Source organism: Phyllostomus hastatus, unplaced genomic scaffold, assembly GCF_019186645.2.
Source record: "Phyllostomus hastatus isolate PE091 unplaced genomic scaffold, TTU_PhHast_1.1 phas_contig_80, whole genome shotgun sequence".
Classification (NCBI taxonomy): Eukaryota; Metazoa; Chordata; class Mammalia; order Chiroptera; family Phyllostomidae; genus Phyllostomus; species Phyllostomus hastatus.
In genome coordinates this window covers 56999960-57022705 of record NW_025333960.1, presented here as the reverse complement: position 1 = coordinate 57022705, position 22746 = coordinate 56999960, and the positions used below count along the sequence as shown (strand labels likewise).

Sequence of the window (22746 nt, the reverse complement as noted above, 5' to 3'; positions counted from 1 at the left end):
ATGCTAATACACCGTTTCTCAGACTGTAAACGTTTTAATCGCCGTAACTGTGACATAAAACTTTGTCCGCTGCGGCCGTGAGGTCTGCAGCACGTCGAAAGCGCGCTTCACGAGGGCCTGTGCCGTCCTGCGCGCTCCCCCACGAGGAGAGAAACCTGCGGGCGGCTGCGAGGGGCCGGCGTCGGGGACGGAAGTGTCCTCACCGCTGGCCGGTAATGGCTGCGCTCACCTGTGAGCGCGCCGCGGCCCTGCAACTTACACTGTCCCGGGAAGACTGGGCGGTGTGTGAACTGCGTCAAAAACTGGGAAGGAATGAGACTTTAAAATAAAAAGAGGAAACGAAGAACAAAAGTCAATCCCCGCCCCTGCTGGCTGTGGACCAGGTTGAGGGGACACCTCCCCATGCCCCACACAGCACCCCACACAGCACCCCCCGCCCTGGAGGCAAGAGGGGGCAGGTGGAGGAAGAGAGGAGGAGGCCGACCTGGAGGGGCCGCCAGCCCAGGGGCCTCCGCTCCCGCCTCGTGGGGCCCCACTGCGCACCAGAAGCGGCAGCCACAGAACCCACAGGCACAGCCCGAGGAGGCCGGGCCCTCCGGCCACGGACCAGGGCGGCAGCCCCGCAGGAAGGGCCCCCGAGTGGGCACCTGCCCTTCTGGCCGAGCGCACGTCCCCCGTCCCCTGTCCCCCAGGCGGCAGCAGCAGCAGCAGCAGGGCAGCCCCAGCTCTGAGGCACCCGCTGCCCTGTGGCAGCGGCAGAAGCGGGGGAGGGGACTGAAAGTGACACAACGTGTTTCAAGTGCTGAAATAAAAGAACTGTCAACTCCAGCACGTCTATCTGCTCAAATTATCCTTCAGGAATAAAGGGGAAATGAGATACTCTCAGATGAAGAAAAATAAATACAGAACTTGTTTCCAGCAGACCTACCTTAAAAGAATAGCTAAGAAATTGTTAAAACAGAATAGAAATAATAAAATGAGGAATTCTGGGAAATCCGGAAATAAGAGAACAGAAAGAACAAACAATGTGGGTCAATACAATAGGCTTTCCTTCTCTCGAATTTTATGAATTATGTTTGAAAGATGAAACAAAAGTTATAACACTGCTACTTGGTTCTAATTGTATATAAGAGAACTGTTTATGTACTTTTACATATGTAACATTCACATATACTTTTTAGAAGAAAATGCTCGCCCGAGGACACGTCCACTGATTTTAGAGGGAGGGTGGGGGACAGAGAGAGAGAGAGGGAGAGAGAAACATGACGTACGAGAGAAACATCAATCGCTTCCCCAGCGACCACGGCCCGACCCGGGGATCAGACCCGCACCGTGGGATGTGCCCTGGCCGGGGACAGAACCTACAACCTCTTGGTTACGGGACAACGCCCCAACCCACTGAGCCGCTCGGCCAGGGCTGCGTGTGCCTGGACAAGAAATTGCATCACCCCCAGGGAGCATTCGGGGACACAAAAAGGTAAGAATCCTACCCCTGACTCAGACTGACAAACTGCCGGCACCGCTACACTGTGACAGCCTGTGTCTGCACGGCACCGAGACACACCACCGAACCTCCGCGCACAGAGACACGCTGAAAACCACCGCAGGTAACTCAAAACGGAGCTCCAGAAACAACGTTCCAGTAACCCGTGCGGAGGCAGAGCAAACGGAGGAACAGAAAACACGGGCAACAGCAAGTAAAGCGGCAGGGCAAGGCCTGCTTCACCAGGCACCGCCCTGAGGGCGAGCGCCCCGAAGACCCCGGACACCGGCAGGGTGGGTAAACCCACACGCCAACCACGAGAAAGTCACTTCTGAGACCAGCAGGTTACACGCAGAAGGAGGGAAAATTACACGCTAGGCGAACAGTAGTCAAAGGAAAGCAGGAGTGGTGACAATAATGTCAGACAAAGTAAAAGCTGCAGAGCAAACACACGACCAGAGACACACAGGGAGGCGACGGAAGTGTCAGTCCGTCCGGGACGCAGGAACCCTGAGTGTGTGCACCAGACGGCAGCGCCACGGAGCCGGTGGGCGCAGACTCGCCAGCCAAGCGGAGAAACGGACAAACGCAGGGTCACAACCGATTACCACGGGCGACTTCACCGCCCTGCTCGGGACGACCGAAGGCGCCGCCGGACGGCACTCCAGCGACACGGAGGGACGCGACGCCACTCTGCTCGCCGACAGGACCCGGTCGACACTTCAGAGCGTCTCACCCGCACCAACACCACTCTCTCTCCTCGAGGGCCCCGGGGTCTTCAGTCACAAGACCTACCGCACCAGGTTTAAAACAATCACATGGAGTGTGTTCACTGACCACAAAGGAATCCCATTAGAAAAGGCATAAGTAGGACCCACACTCTCCCAACAGTGGAGACAAAACACCCAGGATCCCGGCGAAAACCACCAGTCACACCCAGACCCAGAACACTCACAGTGCGACCCAGAAAAGACAACGCCCGACACCAAAGCCAAGGTCACCTCGGACACTGAACCTGTGTTATAGCATTTTAAGCAGAAAACATAAGAATGCTCTAGCAATCAATTACGCATTCTCTTGAACAGCAATTGTGAAACTGAAAACCAAACATCAGTGGGTCTAGGAACCCGCAGCCGAGTGAAGTTGTCAGAGGACAGAATTCAGGGACTCGAGAGCAAGCAGACAGCGTTTGCACAACGTGTACGGCGCGGAGAAGAGAGCCCGAGGAAAGGAGCCCGAGGCAGCGGAGCGGCACTACCGAGGGCCCCAGCGGACAGCCCTGGGGCTCTGGAGGGAGAGGGGAAGCGGAACTGAAGGAGCGCCCGAAGAAACGATGGCGAAAATCCCCTAAGTTTGGTGAGACAGAAGCTACAGATGGAAGAAGCTTCATGAATGCCCAACAACAGCCTGAAGAAATCCACACGAAGTGAGATACATCGGAACTGGACTGCTGAAGAGTAGAGACAAACAAGAACCTCGCAGGCAGTGCCAGGCGGGAGGACGCCGCCTCGCGGGAGGAGGAGAGTGAGGGCCGACTTCCTGCTGGGGCCTCGAAGGACGGACCCAGGGAACCGTGCTCCGGGGGCTGAGAACCGTCAGCCAGCAACTCCGTGCCCAGGACACGCTCCTCCGGGGATGAAACGAAGTCATTCTCAGATAAACGTCAAGACTGGCTGCAGGGAGTTCTTCCAGTGGAAAGGAAGTCACGAGGGAGGGAACCCTGGAGCGCTGGGAAGGAGGGGTAACAGGAAGAGCAAACCAGGGCCCCTGCCGCGGGCTTACCATCCCGAGTTTCCAAGTGCCGTTTGACGGTTCAAACAAGAGGCGTCGGCATGGCCTGACACCCAGCATGGCTGTGAGGTGTGGAGGGAGAGGGGGGTAAAGGCAATGGAACGGAAGTCAGGTCTCCTCGCTCGACTCCACACAAGAAAATGCTGACACCCCCCCCCCCCCATGCTGGTGACTCCCCTGTACACGGCAATGCCCGGAGCAATCGCTACAGAAACCATACAAATATCTACACTCAGAAACACTAGAGCTATCAAGGCAAGTTCAAGTAATCCAAAGGATGGCAAGAAGAGAAACAGGAATGAGAACCAGAAAAAATAAACGACAAGCAAAACATAGTAAAAGGGCACACCTACACTCTAACCCATCGATATGAGGGGGGACCCAAAACACCCCAGAATTATCTTCTGGAGGGTGGGCCCCTGGTAGTACAGGCTGCCCCCGTTAGGTGAGTGTTCTAGGAACCTGTCTGTATCCATGGACCAGCTGGTGTTGTTGTGAGAGGCTGCATTTGGCTTCAGTGAAATTTTTTGTTTTTTTTTAAGACCCTCTAAATGTGTTCACCCATTTCATGATGGGTGAGTTAGGAGTGCACCTGTCCACACTGTGCTGCGTGTTCAGCAGTTTTTGACCCAAACATCATGACCTCTGAGCCCCACCCTTTCTATTTACCTGATCTTGTCCCAAGCGACTTTTTTTTGTTTCCCAGGATGAACAAAATCCTCAAAGGGAAACATTGTGCTGATGTGGAACAGGTAAAACAAAAACGCCGGGAGCACTAGAAGGCGTCAGAATCGACGAGCTCGAAAACTGCTCTGAGCAGCGGAGAAAAGCTCTCGTGGGTGCACTGCACCAGGTAGGGAGGACTTTGAAGCTGACTGAAGTTTAAACATGTAAGAGTAAACATACAGTTATTTGAATACATACATTTCAGGTTTTGGGGGTCCCCCCGGTAATCACCTTAAGTATAAATGGTTGAAATGCACCAACCGAAGGACAGCGAGCGATGGAGCGCACAATGGAAAACGAGACCCAACGACAACTCACTTCAGATCCAGCCACGCAGCCACGACCCCACGACAAGCAGGAGCGGCCACGTCAGCATCTACTAAAGCAGACCTCAGTGGGCTGCGGAGGAGGCAAGTCGCAGAGACAGAGAGGAACTTGGTACAACAATAAAAGACACCCACCTGGGAGCCATAAGGGTCCTACATGCGTACACACCAAACCACAGAGCCTCAGGAACAGGACTCGAAGACGGAGAGATCCAAGCTGTTCCGGAAACCTATACCCACACAGGTGGCACCTTGCTGGACAATGATCTCCGGAAACTGGCCACTTACACCGTTAGGACGCCCGCACTCACGGAGGTGTTAACAGGGGGGAGGCGGAAATGGTACTTCTGACCCAGCAGGGACCCGGGAAGCTTCCCAGGTTCTCCCTTCACCCTCAGCAACCCATGAGGAGCCCCCAAGTTCCTGGGAGGAAACCAGGGCTCATGTCTCAATAAGGCGTCTGAGATCAAACAGCTGGTAAGTAAGTGGATGGACAAGATTCACTGCAGGGACCCAGTAAGGGACACTCCTCAACCCAAGCAGCAGCAAAATCTGAACCCCGACTCCCGGGGCAGGGTGTTGAAATCTGCAGCTTCCCCTTCTGTGTGTTGAAAGCTACTTGCCCCTACAACTCCTCGGGAATAAAACTTCGGTAACTTCTGCACAAGAGGCAGTATCTCCCCTTACAAGTTTCTGTTTCAAATTACTCTACCGTTTATTAAGTGCACAGAATTCTTCTCTCGGGGTGTGAAATAAGTGAGTTAAAACCAAATAGGGTATGAGGCTTTCACTTTAAATCAAACGTCTGTACGTTTGCTTGGACTGCAGACGAACTGTGGCGCACCGAACACGTTCACCTAAGTCTCCGTCTCCCCCTCCTGAGGGCAAACACCGGGGTCTCCAGGAAGCTCTGTACACGCTCCTTGCGGTAACAAGTGTGCTCCCTAAGCCGAACGAACCGCCTTCCCGTGCTCTCCCCGTGGGCGAAAACAAGGGACTCGCCCTCCGTGAGCCAGCGAGCGGTCTCCGCCCGCGCCCCAGTCTGAGTTTCGGACACTTGACAAGTCCTCGTGACCAGTGCTCGCGGCTTCTCCCGCGCGTCGCCTCCGAGAGCAGCTCCCCCGGACGGGAGGCAGCCACTTCTCCGGGTGGACCGGGGGACAGGGCACCCCGGGGTCGGGGGGTGCAGGGCTGGGGCGGGCCCCGCCCGTCCCCGACGCTGCCCCGGGCCCCTCCAGGAGGGCGGTGTCCTCTAAGTGCGGGCGAACCGCGCCCCGCGCGGCCCGCGGCGGGCCCACCGGGCCAGGCCGCACCTGGACGGGGCGGGCGAAGGGGGTGGGGCAGGAGCAGGGGCGGGCCGTCGTTACCTGCTGGGTCGCTCGGCCCCCGGCCCGGGCCCCGCCGCACTGTAGTAGGCCGCGCGTTTGCGGTTGGCCACGGCCGCCACGGCCGCGCTGCGCACCGGGTACAGAGGGATCTGGTCCGCCATGTTCGGGCCCCCGCCTCCCCGCCCCTTCTCGCCCTCTCCGCTCGCCGCTCGTCCCCGCCCTCGCCCCTCGGCTCCCACCCGGTGGAGGCTCCGCCCGCGGGCCCTTCCCGGCCGTCCGCGAGTCGGCGGCCGATGACGTCACCGCGTGTCGGGGGCCGATGACCACAGCGCGCACGAGAGCGGGAGGGGTGGTGCCCGAGGCTCCGCCCGCTGCTCCCCGGGGCACGATGACGTCACCGCGCGGCGAGGGTGGGAGCGGAGGCGGTGGGCGTGGGGTGCGCACGCGCCGTGCGCCGGCCTCGGTGAAGCGCGCGCTGGGCGCGGGTACTGTCGGCGGGGCCGCGCGCGCGGGACCCGGAGGCCTCCCCTAAAGCCGGTGGGGGCGTCACGTGGGGCCCCCGCCCGCTTGGCCCAGGAGTCGTGCGGGGTCGCCGGGAGTCCCCGTGCGACGCGCGCTCCGCACGTGCGCCCCGCCTCCAGGAAGTGGAGGCCCAGCGGCCGGCGTGCAGCTGTGGCTGCGGCCTGGGCGGGTTTGCCCCGCAGGGGGCCCGCAGACCCGGCTCCGCGCCGGCGCCCGTGCGGGGCTCCACGGTCGGAGTGCGCGCGGGTGGGGAAGCCGATGGCAACCTGCGGATCTCCGAGACGCTGGCCCCTCTCGCCTGCTGGGCGAAAACAGCCGCCCTTCCGCGCCGCTGGCTGCTCCGGCCCGAGCAGCTGGGTTAAGAAAACCTGGCCTCGTCCCGAGTGCGCCGGGATCCGTGCAGTGCTGCAGAGCTGCTGCACACATGCATTTATTTCATTTCTTACATTTGTGTCGGTAGCTCTCGCTTTCCTCCCGGGGCAGAGTCCTCTCCCTTCACCCCGACCTCAGGCAGTGAAGCAATCAATCCCCAAGGCTAATTCCGTGCTCCGCCGTACTTCCAGTTTCTGATAGTTTTAATCCCCACTTCCTCACTCAGTCTTCTGCGTGCAAATATGTTCAGGTTTCTCCTACACTTAAGACATTTTCCCTAGATTGTATTATTTCTTAAGATTTTATTAATGTAAGTTGCCTCCAAAGAGGGTCTAGTATTCAGGGAGTTCTGAACTTTGCTATCATATTAATTTAAGGATTATTGGTTTATAGCCCAGGAATTTGGTCTGTACGTATAACATTTTTAAAAATTTGAGGTTTTATTTCCTGGCCAAATATGTGGTCAGATTTCCAAACTGTATGTTCTGTGAACAGGTTTTATATTCCAAGATCCAAAATGCTAAAGATTCAGTCAGTAGTGCTTGTGAGTTTTCCTGCCGCCCACACCCAGTGGCTGGTCGTTTTCCAAATGTTCCATGGGGACTTGGGAGGAAGTGTGGTCTGTTTTGAGACACTGCGTGGCATGTCGTCGTGTCCCCTGAGGGGCTCCAAGAGCCTGCAGCCACCCCATCCTGTTCTAGGGAGCTGCCACCCCTCACCTGGATTGTGTGGAATGTCCCCGGACTGCTCACCTGCCCCCTTCGACCAACCAGGGACTGCCGGCAGCACCTGCAGCCCCAGGCAGCTGTGAGCAACAGGGTTTGGCTGGTGGTTGGACAACTCTCTTTCATAGTCTCTCCACTTACAACACACGCACGCACACACACACACACACACAACCTTAAAGTCTTTTCCAAATTCTGACCTCTTCTTTTGTGCATTACTAACTTAGTTTAGCAAAGACTCTTCATTCCAGTTTTGTACCTGGGTGAGGGATATGAACACGACAAAGACAGCAGTGTGCAAGCGTGTCTCCCCACCCTGGTAACACCTCCCACAGGGCGAGTGCTGTGTCTTTGTTGTAAGTTGTTAACCAGAAGTGATCTTTATCCGTACCGCTCTCTGCCATACATCTGAACTCAAAGCGCCTCAGCCTAGACCAAATACAAGATTTCCAACATCACATTGTACTCCTTGAATGGAAGTACATTTAAAAGGGGAGAGATTGCGCTGGCTGGGTGGCTCAGTTGGTTGGAGCATCGTCCGGTACCCCAAAAGGTTGTGGGTTGGATGTCCAGTCGGGGCGCATGCCCAGGCTGTAGTTTGACCCCTGGTCAGGGTGCATATGAGAAGCAACCAGCTGATGTTTCTAGTTCTCTCTCTCAAATCACTAAACGATCTTTGGGTGAAGATCTTTAAAAATAATCATAAAAAGGGAAAGATGAAGTACCTTCCAGATTTATGGTGCCTGGATTGTTTATAAAGGAGAAAAATGTAACTGCAATAGAAAAAGATATTTGTTCAACTGATGACACACTATTCTCACATTTGTTACAGTACGTTCATAATTTCCAAATTTGTGCAGTAATTCATTCTATCCTCTCATTTTGTGAATTTAGGTCAAATACAAACTTCCGTGTGCATGTGAGCATCTGTGCATGCGTCTGCCGTGAGTGGGCGTGTGAACGCATGGAATCTATGTGATGTGTGCAACCTAAGTCACACCCCTAGAAAGCCCAAGAACTTGAAAAAGAGTTTTCTGTTGCTTAGGATCAGGCTGAAAGTCATTTAGAGCAACGTATGTGGAGAATTCAAAATTTTCTTTAAACCATTCATTCAATCACTGCTTTGTATTGAACCATGGACATTGCAACTCTTCTATCAGAACAGGAAACACGTAATTAATAGCTTCTCACGCAGAGGTGCAGGGGGTCACCTAAAGACTAATTAAGCTGGAATCAAACTGCCCGCGGTGGAGTCTCCTCATGGTTGGACGGGGTTTGGAACCGGTAAGGCTGTTCTGCCAACAGCTGTGTGGCTGACAAGTCCTTCCGCCGGTCGTTTTAACCTCCGAGAAGCCCTTTCCAGGCACAGCACCGTGGTCCCCGTGGTGACCGGAGCCAGCCTCTGCTGACAAAGCCCCAGAGGACGTGTGTTCTGCTGCGACGTCTCATTTTGCATCTCCCACTCTAGGGGGGTGAAGCTAATCACTTCAAAATTCCTAAAAGAAAACTGTTCGTACTGACTACATTTGTTGCAAACTGTGGAAATCCACAAGTCATAATGTGGGATATTTTCAATAGTGATTTAAAAATACCCCTTAAAAATTCCTGAGAGGATATAATACCAAGTACCACCATATCAAAACTTTATCTTCAGAAAATTCTGTGCAGAAATTTCTATATCTGAAAGAGTTTACGTACAGAATATGTATGTACATATGTGTGTGCATGTATGGAGAATTACATATATGGTGTGTGTATAAAATATTTGGCCCTCAACCCACTGAGCCACACCAGCCCTGGCTGAAAACACGATTTCCTTGATATCCCCCCCCCGCAAAATCTTGGTTAATTCTTGGAGCTTAAATGTCACGTGATAAAAGACACAGGGTGTCTTTGGAGTGAGACCGATGCAGTGAGTTCCGTGCGAGCGGCACTTTGGCAGACCCGGGGTCGCTCTGTGGTGGGAACCATGGCCCCAAAGTCGTGTGTGTGCGTGCCTGCCGCACACACCAAGTGGAAAGTGCCAGCCTTTGTTTAGAAAATGCACACTTAGGATGTGCCAGGCGACCTTGGCTGCAGGCCGGCGGAGACTCTAATAGCTCTGTGACGAGCGAGAGGGTGTCCCCCGGGCATCCTGAGAGCGTGGGGGCGGTGGCCAGGGAGCGTCCTGGCGCGGGGTCTGGGTGCTTCTGCCCCAGCGGCCCCAGGAGCTCCTCCCAGACCCTCGCTGAGGCGCCCCCCGTGGGAGGACACTTCCCACGGGGCTTCCTCCCCATCGCCCCACGCGGGGAATGGCAACTTGGGTCGCAGTGTCTGTAAGTTCATCGTGGGCACATAGCTATTGACATCCCAAGGCAGAATGATCTTCCTCCGACCACGTGTCTTACGCTTCCACTTGTGCGAAACGCCCGGAACCAGCGAATCCGTGGGCGGCACGAGTCCCTCGGTGCCAGCCCGGGGCTGCAGTGGGGGTGCGGAGGGACAGGGCTTCTGGGGGGCGAAGAGTATCTCCTCAGACTAGGTTGGGGTGATGCTGCCTGACCCTGAGACTCTATTTAAACCCCTGAACTGTGTGCACTTGCGACGAGTGAATTCTTTGGTGTGTAACGCACACCCCAGCGAAGATGGGGAAGCAGCCTCCCTTCTGCCGGCCATCTGTGGCTCCTCCGGTTTCCTTTGACGTCATTGTTTACCGAGCGGCCGGCCAGCGAGCAGGGCATTTGTGCAGCCTCCCTGACGGCTTGTTTGCTCCCCGCCGAGCAAGTTTACGGGAGACGTCACGTGCTGGTATTAAGTGTGCACAAGAATGCACACACACACACACACACACGAACACCGCCGGCATGCCAGAATGCAGACATGTTTCACGGGCTCTCATGCCTGGAACCGAAAGGTCTGGCGCGTCACCTTGGGGGACTTCGTGAGAGAGTGCTCCAGAGGCTGACCGACTGCACCCCACCAGCGTAAGGAAAACACAGCCTGGAGTCTAACTTTCCGCTGTGACTGCGTCTCACCTTCAGTCTCTAGGGAGACAGCAGCGAGGACCCTCGGGTCCCTCTGGGAGCTGGTTCTCCTGTTTCGTCTGGGCTGTGCAGGGGGACAAAGCCAGAGCCCTGGACCCTGGGGGTGAGCAGAGCCACAGCTTGGTTGGCAGGCGGGCTGCCTTGGGGCCCAGCGCTTGCTCAGGTCTGGAGTCACGGCCATGGTCCATGCCTTGCTCAGCTACGGCCTGGGGCCCGGGCCACTGTCGGCATTGTGACCAGCGAGAGCAGAGCTGAGCAGGCCCCTCCTGTCTCCGTGGAGCTCAGGGCGGGTCCGAGGCTCCCTGCGTGGTGGCAAGCCCTTCAAACCCCGCAGCCTCGTCCTTCTCCCCTCCCCCGCCCCTCCCCACCCCCTGCTGGGAGACGTGCCGGGGACTCCAGCGTTTCCAGCCACGTCAGCCTGGTCTGGTAAAAGCGTCCTATACCGACGTGTGTCATTGTTACCCCGTCTGTTACGTTTCGTCGATGTCTCTTCCTTCTGCAACTATTTGGCAACGTTTTTTAACTGTCGAAACTCAACACCCGTCCTAGAGCAGGACAACACTCCTTTGCGGCGTACGTTCAGGTCTGGTGAACCTTCATTGCATTTTAGCAGCAAGAACAGCCCGGTGCCCGGGAGCTGGTGCTCCGGCCCAGGCTGTTGGGGCTGTGACGTCTTCTCTCCGTCACCTCCCTGTCACGACCTGTCATCTGGGGCAAGTTCTCAAGTCTGAGTGTCCGTTTCCCTGCCTGAGGAAGGGGACTCAGGATCGTAGCATGACTGCCGAAAGATTACGTGAGAGTCACGTCAGAGAACCTACAAAGTACTCAGAGCAGATTTTCACAGCGTCGCCTCAGCCCTAGAGCTGGTGCCCCTGCTTGCCTTCCCTTCCTTCGGCTCAGACACCGGAGCCTGCGAACCGTGCGACGCACCGGGTCTGCCTCAGGAGACACAGGGGTCGCAAGACGGGCCTCAGACCGACGTTGTGATCACGGGACCGTGTTGACGTTCGCAGAGCCTGTGAACGACAGGAACACCCCCTCTTCCGAATGCCCTCACCCAGCCTCCCCTCCTCTTCCCCTTGCAGAGGGTCGTGCGTGCACCTCGGGCGCATTCCGTGACCTGGAGTTCGTCCGAGTGCCCGACACTCCAGAAAGGAGGAAGGTGGGGCTCCCTCAAAAAAATACACGATAAAACATCCCTCATTAAAGAATATTAATACTCATGAATTAAGAAAAACAAAGGGAGCAATTGCCTGGAATAAATCCACATTAGCCTTTGATTCTGTCCACTGAAATGAATGAAAGGCTGCCCCATTCCACAGGGGGTGCAGGCTGGGGGTGTGGCTCCCAGCTGGCCCCCGCCCCTCCCACCGGGCTGAGCTGGTCCAGCCCTCAGCGCCCCCCCGACCCCCCCAAGAAGACTCACCTGTCCTCCGCCCCAGCCGGGTCAGCTGTGGCACCCAGAGATGTGTCGGGGCGATGCAGACACACGACCGCACCTCAGCGGCTCTCTCCTTCCCAAGAGGAAAGGACTGAAGGCGGGAGACGATCAAGGGGAACACGCGAACCGCGGGCCCCGGGAAGGCTGCGCCAACCGCGTGTGCTGGGGGAGGCGGCACCGTGTCCACGGCCTCCCTTGCAGTCAGCACCCGGCGGGCCCCTCCCAGCCCCTGCGTGCGAGCATCGACGCGGACACGCGTGCACAGAACAACTGTCGTTAAACACGTTTGGGAGAGTTGAGAAAGTGCACCTATGGCCACAGGTGCGGCTTCCTAGCAAGTACTTAGACCGCCGTACTTTTCCTCCGAGAGTGGCCAGAGCGGCGCAAGGACCTTCGGAGAAGCCCCTCACGCCGTTTCATCGTGTCTCCTGGCCGGCCCCGTGGGAGCCACAGCGGCGAGTTTTTTATCGCACTTTTCCCCTCGCCGCTGTCCGCCTCCCCCCTCTTCCCCCGCCCTGCCCCTCCCCCCATGCAATCCCCGCGCTGTTCTCTGAGTCCCGGAGTCCTTCTCTCTCCCCTCCTTTTCCTGTTCCTGTTCCTTTTTATTTTGGCTCATCCTCTGCTGCCCCCGCCCCCCACCAGAGCAGTCAGCCCACCCTCCATGCACGAGTCCCACTGTTTGCCTGTTAGTTCAGTTTGTTTGTGAGGTTCCACACGCCAGTGCGCTCACATGGCGTCTGCCTTTCTCTGACGGGCCTGCGTCACTGAGCACCGTGCTCCCCGGGGCCGTCCGCACGGCCGCAAAGGGCAAGGGTTCCTTCTTCGTCCCGGCCCGGCCCGGCAGCGCTGCCTCGTGTGACGTCCCGCCGTTGTTCACCCACCCGCCTCCCGATGGGCCCGTGGGACCGTCACACCAGGGCACACGCGGACGGATGGGCGTGCGAGTGCTCGCACGCACGTCGCATCCTGTGAATATTGCGGCTTTGCTTTGGGTCAGGTCAGGTGTGCCGTCCTGGAGGGGGCGGCGCGGCTTCGGGCTCTCAGAGCACGAGGGACTGCTGACCACAGCAGGCAGCGGCCCTGCCCTCCCGCCACCCCGGGCTGCGGGGACAGGGTGGCCGCCTGCAGTCTCCACGTGGCCCGGCCACCCCGAGGACGGCGGACCCCACCTGCTCGGTGGCCCGTCCGCGCTGTCATGAGCTCAGCACCTCAGCCAGCGGAACGACCGTGACTCACGGCCCAGCAGGCTCTCTCACCGAGTCCCGGATTTCACGGCGCCTCCCCCTGAGCAACGCTCATTCCGCATGAAGAAGGGAGCAGCATGATTTTCAGACAACCCCCAATGGGAACCTTGGCGATGTAGTTAACAGCAGCTCGTGAGGCCCTCCGTGTTTTACTCTGCACGGCGACAACGCCGAGAACCGGCAGCCCGGTGCCAGGGGAGAGACGGGCGGCTGGTTTGCCCTCAGCAGAACCTTTCTGGGAACCACTGAGCCCGGGCCGGATCCCGGGACTTGCAGGGTCGGTCCCCAGGGTCCCCGGGGCTCTGCCAAGGACCATACGGATTCGGCCTCTCGACCCGGGTGCCTGGGAGAGCCTTCCACTTCAGCTTCGTTGTGAAGGAGAGAGCCCCTCCGTTCTCGCCTTGTGAAAGCATCGCGTCCAGACCCTGAGTCCGGACCTGCTGCCCACCGGCCTCCTCGCTGAGGGCTGCGGGGGGCGGAGGCATGGGCGTGCCGGGGACGCCCTGGGGACCGCGGGGGGCCCCCGCCGAGGTCCACATTCCAGAACCCCTGCACGCTGGTGCTCACAGACCCTCCCTCCCGGGCTGGCTTAACGTGGGCATGTTCAGCCATCGAAACTCGTCTTTTATCAGCGGCTCCCCTGGCCTGGCCCCTCTCCTCGACGGCCCGTGGCCTGCGAGCTGCCGCCCCTGCACCAGCCCTGCACTCGCGTTGCTCGGGAGAGAGCTTCAGGGAATGCTCGAGTCTGTGCACACGGCCCCCGGGGGCCCCGCTTTGAATCCCGTTCGCCTGCCTCGGAAGAGCATCCGGTCTGTCTGGACAGCCCCCCCTCCCGCCCCCACCACCCCCACGACAAGAGCACGCCCGCTAGCTCCAGGGTGGGAGACACGGTTCACCGGTTCACCGGCGGAGAGGCGGGACCACTCCTGCTGGGACCGTTCTCCTCCAGAGATGCCCACATTCACAAAACTCACTTTCTATTTTTCTCAGCGACCGACTGTGCCCATCCTACGAAGACAAAGCTCCTTCGATGGCGCGGGAGACGTTGTCACCGCTGGGCTGAATTTGCCCCGAGGAAGAGAGCTGGTGGGGGGACTCCCTTCGCAAAGGGACTCGGCACCCACGCCTGCCACCGCACATGAGAAGCCGGTGGTCCTTCTGGCTTCTCAGAAACGGAGAGAGTGTGGGTTCGCCGAGACAACCGTTTAGTCTGGGGCTGTCCCTCGTCTGGCTAGCTAAGGTGATTCATCAAGCTTACATCTCCTCTGGAGTTTCGGGTTGGTCATTCTGTGGTCACTGGGTCACGCCCCCTCCCCCTTGTGCCTGGAAAGACACAGTCGACCAGGACGGGACCCTTGCCTGTCGGCACCACGCGCCGCCTCACGGAACCCAGTCCGGCCGCAGCCCCCGAGTCAAGGTTCTGATGGTTGTTACCTACGTAAAAGCTCAGACATTTCTGCAAGACAGAACTGTTGTAAATAATAATCGTCTTTTATTTCAGCTTTCTTCAAAGTTCATGATTTATTTCTGGATCTTGCACCAGCCCTGGTTGGACAGTTACATCTCGTCCTTCCACATTTTGGTGCAGCTCGACCTTCTTCTTGATTTCCTAGATGATTTATCGATAATCTTCCAAGACCTCGAGAAAGGATCCTAGGGCTTACTCCTAACTGTCTCCCCTTCAGCATTGCTGCATTTCGTCATTTCGTCACCAAGTAGCTCATGGCCCTTCCTCCCCGTGTATCCACAGCCCAAGACCCGTGTGCCTGCAGCCTGCGCCCTCCTCCCCGGGACGTGCGCCTTTGCTGCCGTCACCGGGAACCTCGGCGGGTTTGTTCCGACACGTTTCAGCTCAAGCAGGAATCACCCGTCGTAACGGCGGACAGTTCCCGTCTCGCGGACCGCAGAAAATCTTAATCAACATACAAACAATTCTAATAAGAAGGGACAGACACCTGTGTTCAGACACCACACCCGAGACACGACATGCTGGAACACTGACGCACAAGAAGGGTCGCAGACACGCTGACACTGGTAAGCGAGGTAAGCAACTCGGTGAACACTGGCGCGGAAGCTCACCCGGGAGCTGAGCAGCGGCGGCGGCGGCTCTGGGGGGCCTGCGGGGCGAACCTGGGCCCGGCACTCACCTGTGCGGAGCTTACGCAGGGTCTTGAGGGGCTGGGGAGCCGGTGCCGGTGCCGGCCTGCGCTGGCGGGAGGGGGGACGGCGAGCAACTCGCCCACAGTCGTGCTGGTGAAAGACGGCGCCCGCCTGGAAGGCTTGGGGGGCTTTGGGTTCGTGGTCTGGGCTTTTGACCCTGACAAGTGAGCTGGGGACTCAAAGGGGGGGGGAGGGGGAAGGCAGGGAGGGAGGAGTGGAGAGAGAAAGTCGAGGGAAACGGGGGAGACCTCTCTCCACACCAGGCATTAGCCGCGCTCGCTCCCACCGACGCTGCCCGCGGGCTGGGCGGGGAGCGCACGGAGCTCACCGTCTCCACCTGCGCCGGCCGCTGGCCGGCGTGTTCCACCCCGCTCCCTTCCACCCAGAAGAGGTGGTTCGGCCCACGGACTCGGCTTCACGACCCACAGCGGCTGCGACTCGCACGCGGGAAACCACCGCTGGAAATCCTTAGGTCTTTTAGCCGCAGAGGGGGCCCAACGAGGACGCGGCCCCAGGTGAAAAGGAGACATCTCCACAAACGGCTGATTCGGAAGGCGACAGACTAGAACTTTCGGAATCGGTGATTCCAGCGCTGGAGTCGGTGTGAAACACTGGCGTAGGTCCCACTCGAGGTCTGGACAGGCCCAACAGGTTACCAAAGCACTTCTATTACATTGTTGTTGTGGGCCAAAAAAGAAACACAGACAGACAGACAAACAGAAAAAGAAAACTGGCAACTTATAATTTATAATTATTTCTCAAATTCTGGTCAGTTCAACTTGTGAGCAACTTTGTCTTTGACTTTCCTATATTGCACCTAAGAATATTTCTAGACAACAAAGATAAACTATATTGTAGATTATTGTTGTTGTTGTTGTTGCTGCAAAAGACATAGTTCCCTGTGACCTGAGTGGGAAGGAAAATGACATCGAAGCGCACACAGCATGTGCCTCACGTGCAAACGCATGATGTTACCGAACGGAAGCACGTGAACTCAAAGCAGACACAGTCTCGGCCCAGGAGTGGGCGTCCGTCCCGGGGAAAGGACGGGAGCACAGGGAGGCAAACGGCACTGAGGCAGCCGGCAGTGGGGGCAGGCGAGCTCCACGGTCACTGCCGTAAGACGGAGGGTGCCTCGCACTGTTCGAAGCATGTGGGTGGGTTGCCCCTCAAAGGTCCACTACACTTGTCACTGATGGTGCACATTCAAAGTTGACACGAAGTTTTAAGCCCAAGAATCAGCTCCAAGACTCGAACATCCACTGGGTTATAAATTCTTTAAACCAAGGACAATTTCAAAAATACTGTTACTAACCCCAGCATTTAATTTTAGGCTTGTGTGGAAGGGCCCAGCACCCACTGTCCATAAAAAAAAAGAAAAACAAATACCTAGGATGCACTTTTTTGACAGCTGAGTCCAGTGACGGTTACAAAGTATCTGGATGTTTGCTCAAGCAGCTCTAAACACTAGGGTTACAGTGGGAGCAAGACACAGTGTAAGCTTGACAGCTGGAAACACACCATCTACTTCGGCTGTTTATTCATTCCAGGACGAAAGTAGCTCCTGAAATTTCTGTGAGTCCAATTTAGAAAATCTTAAGTGGGGAGAGAACTGTTTGGACAAGCCTGGCTAACAGTTTTCAGAAACTCATTAGTCCTGTAAAATTTCAATTTATCCTCTCAAACTTGCCAGGCGTCCAGCGCGTTTACCAATGATACCCTTTCCTCACGTTCTCCTCACCGCCCCCCCACCCCGCCTGCAGCTGCCCACGTCACGGAGCCAGACACAGAGAGGCGGCTGCAGGGCGCCGTGGATGCCGGAGGAAGGGGAGGCCTGGAAAGTAGTCGAGGTCTCTGCCACCTGGCTTGCCTCTGCGTTCCCCCGGCTTCTTTAGAGCTCTGAGGGTGTGCCTGCACACGTGACACCGGTCTCTGCCCATCAGCACACGCCTGCTGGGTGTGCTCAGTGCCCGGGTTTGGGGCTGGCTCTGCGGGCGGGCGGGGGCCGCTGAGAGAACTCTGGACTTGGGGTGTCCCGAGGAAAATAAGCCTCTGGTTAAGCTGTTAGGTGGGGTTTCTGTTATTTGTGGTCAGACGCACACCTAACTGACAGAGGAGGGGTCTTGGGGAAAGGCAGGGAAAGGAGGGCAGAGGCCCGGGCGCCGAGGGCAGCGCAGAGGGCTTCTCCTGTCTCACAGCAGCGACGCCATCTCTGGGCCATCTCTGGGCTGTCTCCATGGCTTCTCTACTTCTGACCGTGGTCCCGAGACCAACCAGCGGCACCCACAGCCCCCGGGATCCTGCTGGCAATGCAGAGGCCCAGGCCCACCCCCGACCCGCTGAGCCCGAGTTCGAGTTTTGCCGAGGTGTCCAGGGGGCCTGGCGGTTGCAGATTTGCAGAGCCTGGTGGGATTCCAGATCCCGCTGAGCCCCCCGCGGGGCTGCCCTTTCTGGTCTTCCGAGAAGCCGCTGGGTGTGCAAATGGAAGGTGGTCTCTGCAGGGACCCCCGTGAGCCGGGGCTGAGGACCCTGCTCTGGCCACCGCGTCTGTTGGGGGCTGGCGGAGCTGGGCCCCTGGGAACCCTTTAGAGACACACTCTCCAGCCCCAACCCGGACCTGCTGGGGCAGGGCCTCTCGGTGGGCGAGGGTGGGGGCTGAGGGCTGAGCAGCCGCTGGGGACCCTGACGGACGGCAGAGCTCCAGACCCCCTGCCCAGCTCGACGGGCACCCACCGATGGGGTGGGAGGTGGGGGCTGCCGAGGTTGACGGCCGTCAGGTTGACTGTGGACTGTGGGGCAGGAGCCCCCATTTTGGTGCCGGCAGGTGGGGGTGAGACGTGCAGGAGCCTCGCCAGACCTCCTGAGGAGTCCACAGGTGTGTACACCCCGGACAGGTGCACACGCCCCACACAGCCACAGATGCACACACCCCACACAGGCATATGTGCCCCACACAGGTGCGCACACCCCACACAGGCACACATGCCCCACACAGACATGGGCACCCTGGTGGCTCCCGAGGCTCAGCGGGCAAGGCTTGGGCACTCACGGGGGCCCCGCCCGCTGCCTGAGCACCGCGGAGGTCGCCTGCGAGACTCGAGCTGAAGCCACCTGTCGGGGAGGGTGTCCAGGCGATGACCCATCATCTGTTTCCCTTTCCAGGGCTGGAAGGAAATCCGTGAATTGTCTTCAGCTGGATACACTTCTTCAACGACCGCAGACTCCGTTTCTAAAACTGGGCTTCTGACTCAGGCCCCTGGAGAGAGAGACTTCTGGGTTCAGGGCTGAGCTCCAGGGACCACCCTGGACAACCACCAAACGACGATTACGAAGTGAGGCTGTTCTCCTTGTCCTCTCCAGCAGAGACGGGGCACAGCTGGTACATACGATCGAGGTCAAACCGAAGCTGACAAATCAGAAACACCAAGCCAGGAGGTAAATCCAGGGGACGACGGCCATGCAGGTGAGGGCAGGTAGGAAGGTGGCTGTGCGCCCGCCAGGGGTCGGTGGGGAGGGAGGGAATGAGCCAGCGCACCGTGCCACGAGGTGTCCGAGCCGAGGAACAATGTCTGGGGCGTTCCTCGGGTCGAGCGAGTCACTCACAAACATTGATCGGCAAAGTCCATCTCCCCACATTGCCCGTGGCTCCCAACCGAGAATCTCGGAGGTTCCTGCAGCCGTGAGCCTGTGAGGGGCTGGTGGGTTTTCCATTCTTCCCGCCTCTGCGGGCGCAACTTCCCGACCGGCTGCTTCTGTAGGTGGGGCTGCCCCTCTGGACGCGAGGCAGCCACAGTCTCGCCCTTTCCCGGGGTGGCGGGGGGTGGGGGGCGGTGGGCAGCTCAGCCTCTCCGCGAGCCCACGAGCCTGCAGACGAACGTCACCGTCCCAGCTGCTGGCCTGTCCCAGGGAGTGTGTGAGCCCCTCCCCCTTGAGCTACGGGCCCGGGGAGGGGCCGGCTGGGTCCCAGGCCTGTGCCCGTGAGCCCGCAGCCAGCATCGGGGTCGCCGACAGCTGAGCCGCACACCCACGCCTAGCGCCGTGACGAAACTCTCCGACACAGCAAAACCGAGTCCCCGGCGAGACCTGACTAGAGGACGCAGAGCCCGAGGGCGGGGATTTCAGGGAAATGGCCGTGGGTCTTGCTCTCTGCACACACACTCCCCGAAGAACCACGTTGGGGCCAGAGGGCTTCCTAGGAAAATGGCTTCTTTGTACAAGAAGACAGACTTAAAACTCAAAACCTCATTTACCTGGAACTGTTTGACTGAGTGGGACGTTTCTAGATCGTTTTCCATTATTCATCCCCCAAACGTTTCCCATCCGGGGGTTTCTGTGGGAGGCCCTGACCTATTTCCTCCGGGTAGTCTTAGGTTCTAGCAAGAGCTAAGGTCCTACTTCAAGAATCAGGTCCTAGTTCAAGAACTTTTGAATTTTTCCTGCAGCAAAAAGGAAAAGTAAGGAAGAACTGTGTTGTGTCATGCACGTAATTAAAGGACCCGCCCGTCGCAAAAGAGACGGGATGGCTTCTGTCACTTAGACGTGTGAGTCCCTCCTTGGTACCCGTGAAAAAGTCGGGGTGTTTTAAGTTAAGCGAGAAAGAAAATTTACACGTGGAATCAGTGGGTACGCCACACCCTGGATGGAGCGGGGGGAAGTAACTCACGTCTCCGGGGAGACTCTAGTTTGTAAGATCTCACCCTAATTTAAGGATGCGTGTCTCGTGCCGCCCCAGGAAGTACTGGGGGCGAGTCCCACCCTTACAGAGCACCCCACGTGGAGCTGCTGTCGGCAGAACTCTTGTCTCCACGCAGGTCCCATGCAGGGAGGGCATCCCCGAGTGCCCGGTCCCCGTGCCCCTGCCCCCCGGGCTGGGCCGGGGGACCCCGCTCTCATTCAACGATGCCGAGACCTTCGGATGTCACAGAGCACAGGTGTCCCTGCATTAACATCCCTCCTGTCTCACCGACGCGGCTCTTCTCCCACCGGGTTAGTCCCGGCTCAGCGAGGCACCGGGCGCAGCCGAACGTGGGCAACTATGGCGGCCTGGCCCCCAGACTGGCTGTGAGGCTGCCGGTGCTGCTAGACCAAACCATGCAGACGGTCACCCAGGAGGGCAGGAAAGCCGGGGTCAGCAGCTCAGGCTCTCTGGCACCGAAACGAACAATAAGAAGTAGCCATTGCCCTGCCCAGCTCAGTGGACTGAGTGCCGGCCTGCAAACCAAAGGGTTGCCGGTTCGATTCCCAGTCAGGGCACATGCCTGGGTTGTGGGCCAGGTCCCCAGTAGGGGGCGCATGAGAGGCAACCACACATGGATGTTTCTCTCCCTCCCTTTCCCTCTCTCTAAAAATAAATAAGTAAAAATCTTTAAAACAATTTTTTAAAATAACCATTGCTTCACATTGCGAACTCTCTGGAACATGAATCTCTCACCTTAACAAGAAGCCATGTTGCACGCGTGTGTGAGAAACCCGTGACGCAAGCAGGTCCCTTTACATGACTCTTTTCTGACAGAACACGCAGCAGGCATGATGTTCACAGAGCTTGATTTTATTTTGCTTTAAATATAGTTGCATTTTAAAAGCTTCAATAAATTCCATGATTTAAAAAAAAACAAAAAAAAACAAAGATACCAGCACATTTCTCATGGTCCGAAAACGACTCCACACGCTTCCTTTAGCAAAGTCATTGGTGACAGAGTTCTCACACATATGTTCTCAGGTGACCCTCTGCACTTCCTCTGTAAATACTGTCCGTCCATCTGTCTAGTGAATTTGGGGGCGGGAAGGGGAGGGGTACATTAGTGGTAGTTCTGGTTAAAAAACACCTAGAGTTCTCGAACTGGGAAGGGTTTGAATAACAAATCTCGCCCGGTTCTCACAGATGAGGAGGTGGAGTGGAGGGAGGGGGCTGAGCTCTCGAGTCCCACGAGTGAGGCTGGGGGTCAGGGGGGCCTGGCGGCCCACCCGTGGGGGCAGCAGCGAGCCCGGCACCTTGGTACGAGTGCGAGGACAGAATGGCAGGCACATCCCTGTTTGGTTTCACTTCCCAGTTTTCCTTCCCTAGAGAGCGCCGACATAATGCTTCCTACTTCCCACTTGCACGGAAAAGGGGACTTGAGTTTCCTTCCCAGTGTTGTGTAAAGTACTTTGCGAACCAGGTCTGACCACGGCTAACGCTCAGCCGACAAGGCCTGTGTCCACCTTGCGTCATCAGCAGCTTGTCAGGAGGAGGACCCATGCTCCCCCGCCTCGGCCCCCACAGCTAGCAAGTGCACACGGGGTCTCAACACACGGGACTGCCCCTGGAGGCCCCCAGGCCACCGGACACGGGGTCCCATGTGGGTGACGGTCCAGTCGCCAGCTGCGAGCTTACAGGGGGCGGAGCATCGTGATGTCAGGCAGACAGCAGGTGGGCGCACGGGTCTGAAGGTGGCCTGGGGGGTGGGGGGTGGAGACGACCCCGCAGCCTTGGGAAGGAGACGCCAGCAGCTGGGATTCCCAGCCCTGCGAAGCTCAGGCAGGAGCCACCCGTCGGCCGAGCGGGCAGGAGAGGCCGGGACCCACTGCACCTCCCTGCGGCGGCCAGGGCTGGAGTTGGCCAGTGGAGAGTTTAAAGACCGTGACTTTTTAGCCCTTTAGCGACACTTTGTAACTGGTGTTAAATGTGAGAGGTTGCTGCAGTGCACTTAGAATAGAAACATACTTAACTAAATCATACGTGGGGGCTGTTGGCACTTCTGATTCTGGTGTCACAAAGCAGCAAACACCTGGGCTTGCTAAGCCAAAACACCTCTGGTTTTACGAGGGACACAGTTTCGCGAGAAGAAGTGTACCCCCCTTTCCCTGCCTTTTAACACATATTAAACATTGTAAGTGGTTGTAGGGATCTTTGCTATCTCCTTCCTCAGAAAAATGGACCCTCCTGATGAAGTCCCTTTCTGTCCAGTAACTTCTAGTCTAGCCGCAAAATGGACACGGTTGAACCCCTCAGGCTGAGCACGTGGGCGGGAAGGTGCTGTGGGTGGTCGGCTAGTGGTCAGCCTCTGGACATCGCCTGGCACTTTCCAGGTAAAAGTCACTGTGGCTGCGAGGTATCAGTAGTCACTAGAGAACAGAAGAAATGGGTGATACATGTTGAAATCCAGGAGCTATTAAGTTATATTTAAAGTCGTGAGTCTTATCAAATGCTGTGGGGAGGCAAAGCTGCTTTGAGACCAGTGTCCACCGAGAACGGCAGGACAGGTGCCCTGAGGGTCACAGCGGCACCCCCCTTCTGCGTCCTTCCCATCCGGCGACCTGCTGAGTGACCGGGAGAGATGGAGTTTCCGCTGAAGGCCGCCGACGCCGAGTGTGGTCAGTTTTGGGCATGCTGCCGACGGCCCCTGATGGCCGTGTTCTGCTACAGCCTCTTCCACCGCAGGTGGAGAAAGTCCAGGAAGCTGCATTTTTATTTTAGAAGAAAGTGAAACCCAGCGATTTCAAGACCCACTGAGATACCTGGAGCTACTGCTTAAATCTGAGTGGCCAGCCCACACGGACCTTCCTGCGGGCAACGCCACAGACGAGCGCCCGCCAGCACTGGCTGCGACCTCGAATCCCATCGCG

At 57.6% G+C, this 22746-nt stretch overlaps 1 protein-coding gene across 3 annotated transcripts in view; it reads right to left on the bottom strand.

Moving 5' to 3' along the window:
- ATP9B (ATPase phospholipid transporting 9B (putative)) overlaps window positions 1-5909 on the bottom strand; it is a 103132-nt gene extending 97223 nt beyond the window's left edge. Inside the window, exon 1 of one of the 3 annotated variants that reach the window (XM_045849699.1) lies at window positions 5694-5909. In XM_045849699.1, the coding sequence (XP_045705655.1) occupies window positions 5694-5815 (122 nt within the window). In that variant the 5' untranslated portion in view covers window positions 5816-5909. The remainder of the gene's footprint in view (window positions 1-5693) is intronic. The other 2 variants (XM_045849697.1, XM_045849698.1) reach the window with 2 other exon arrangements.
- Window positions 5910-22746: the final 16837 nt, after the last annotated feature.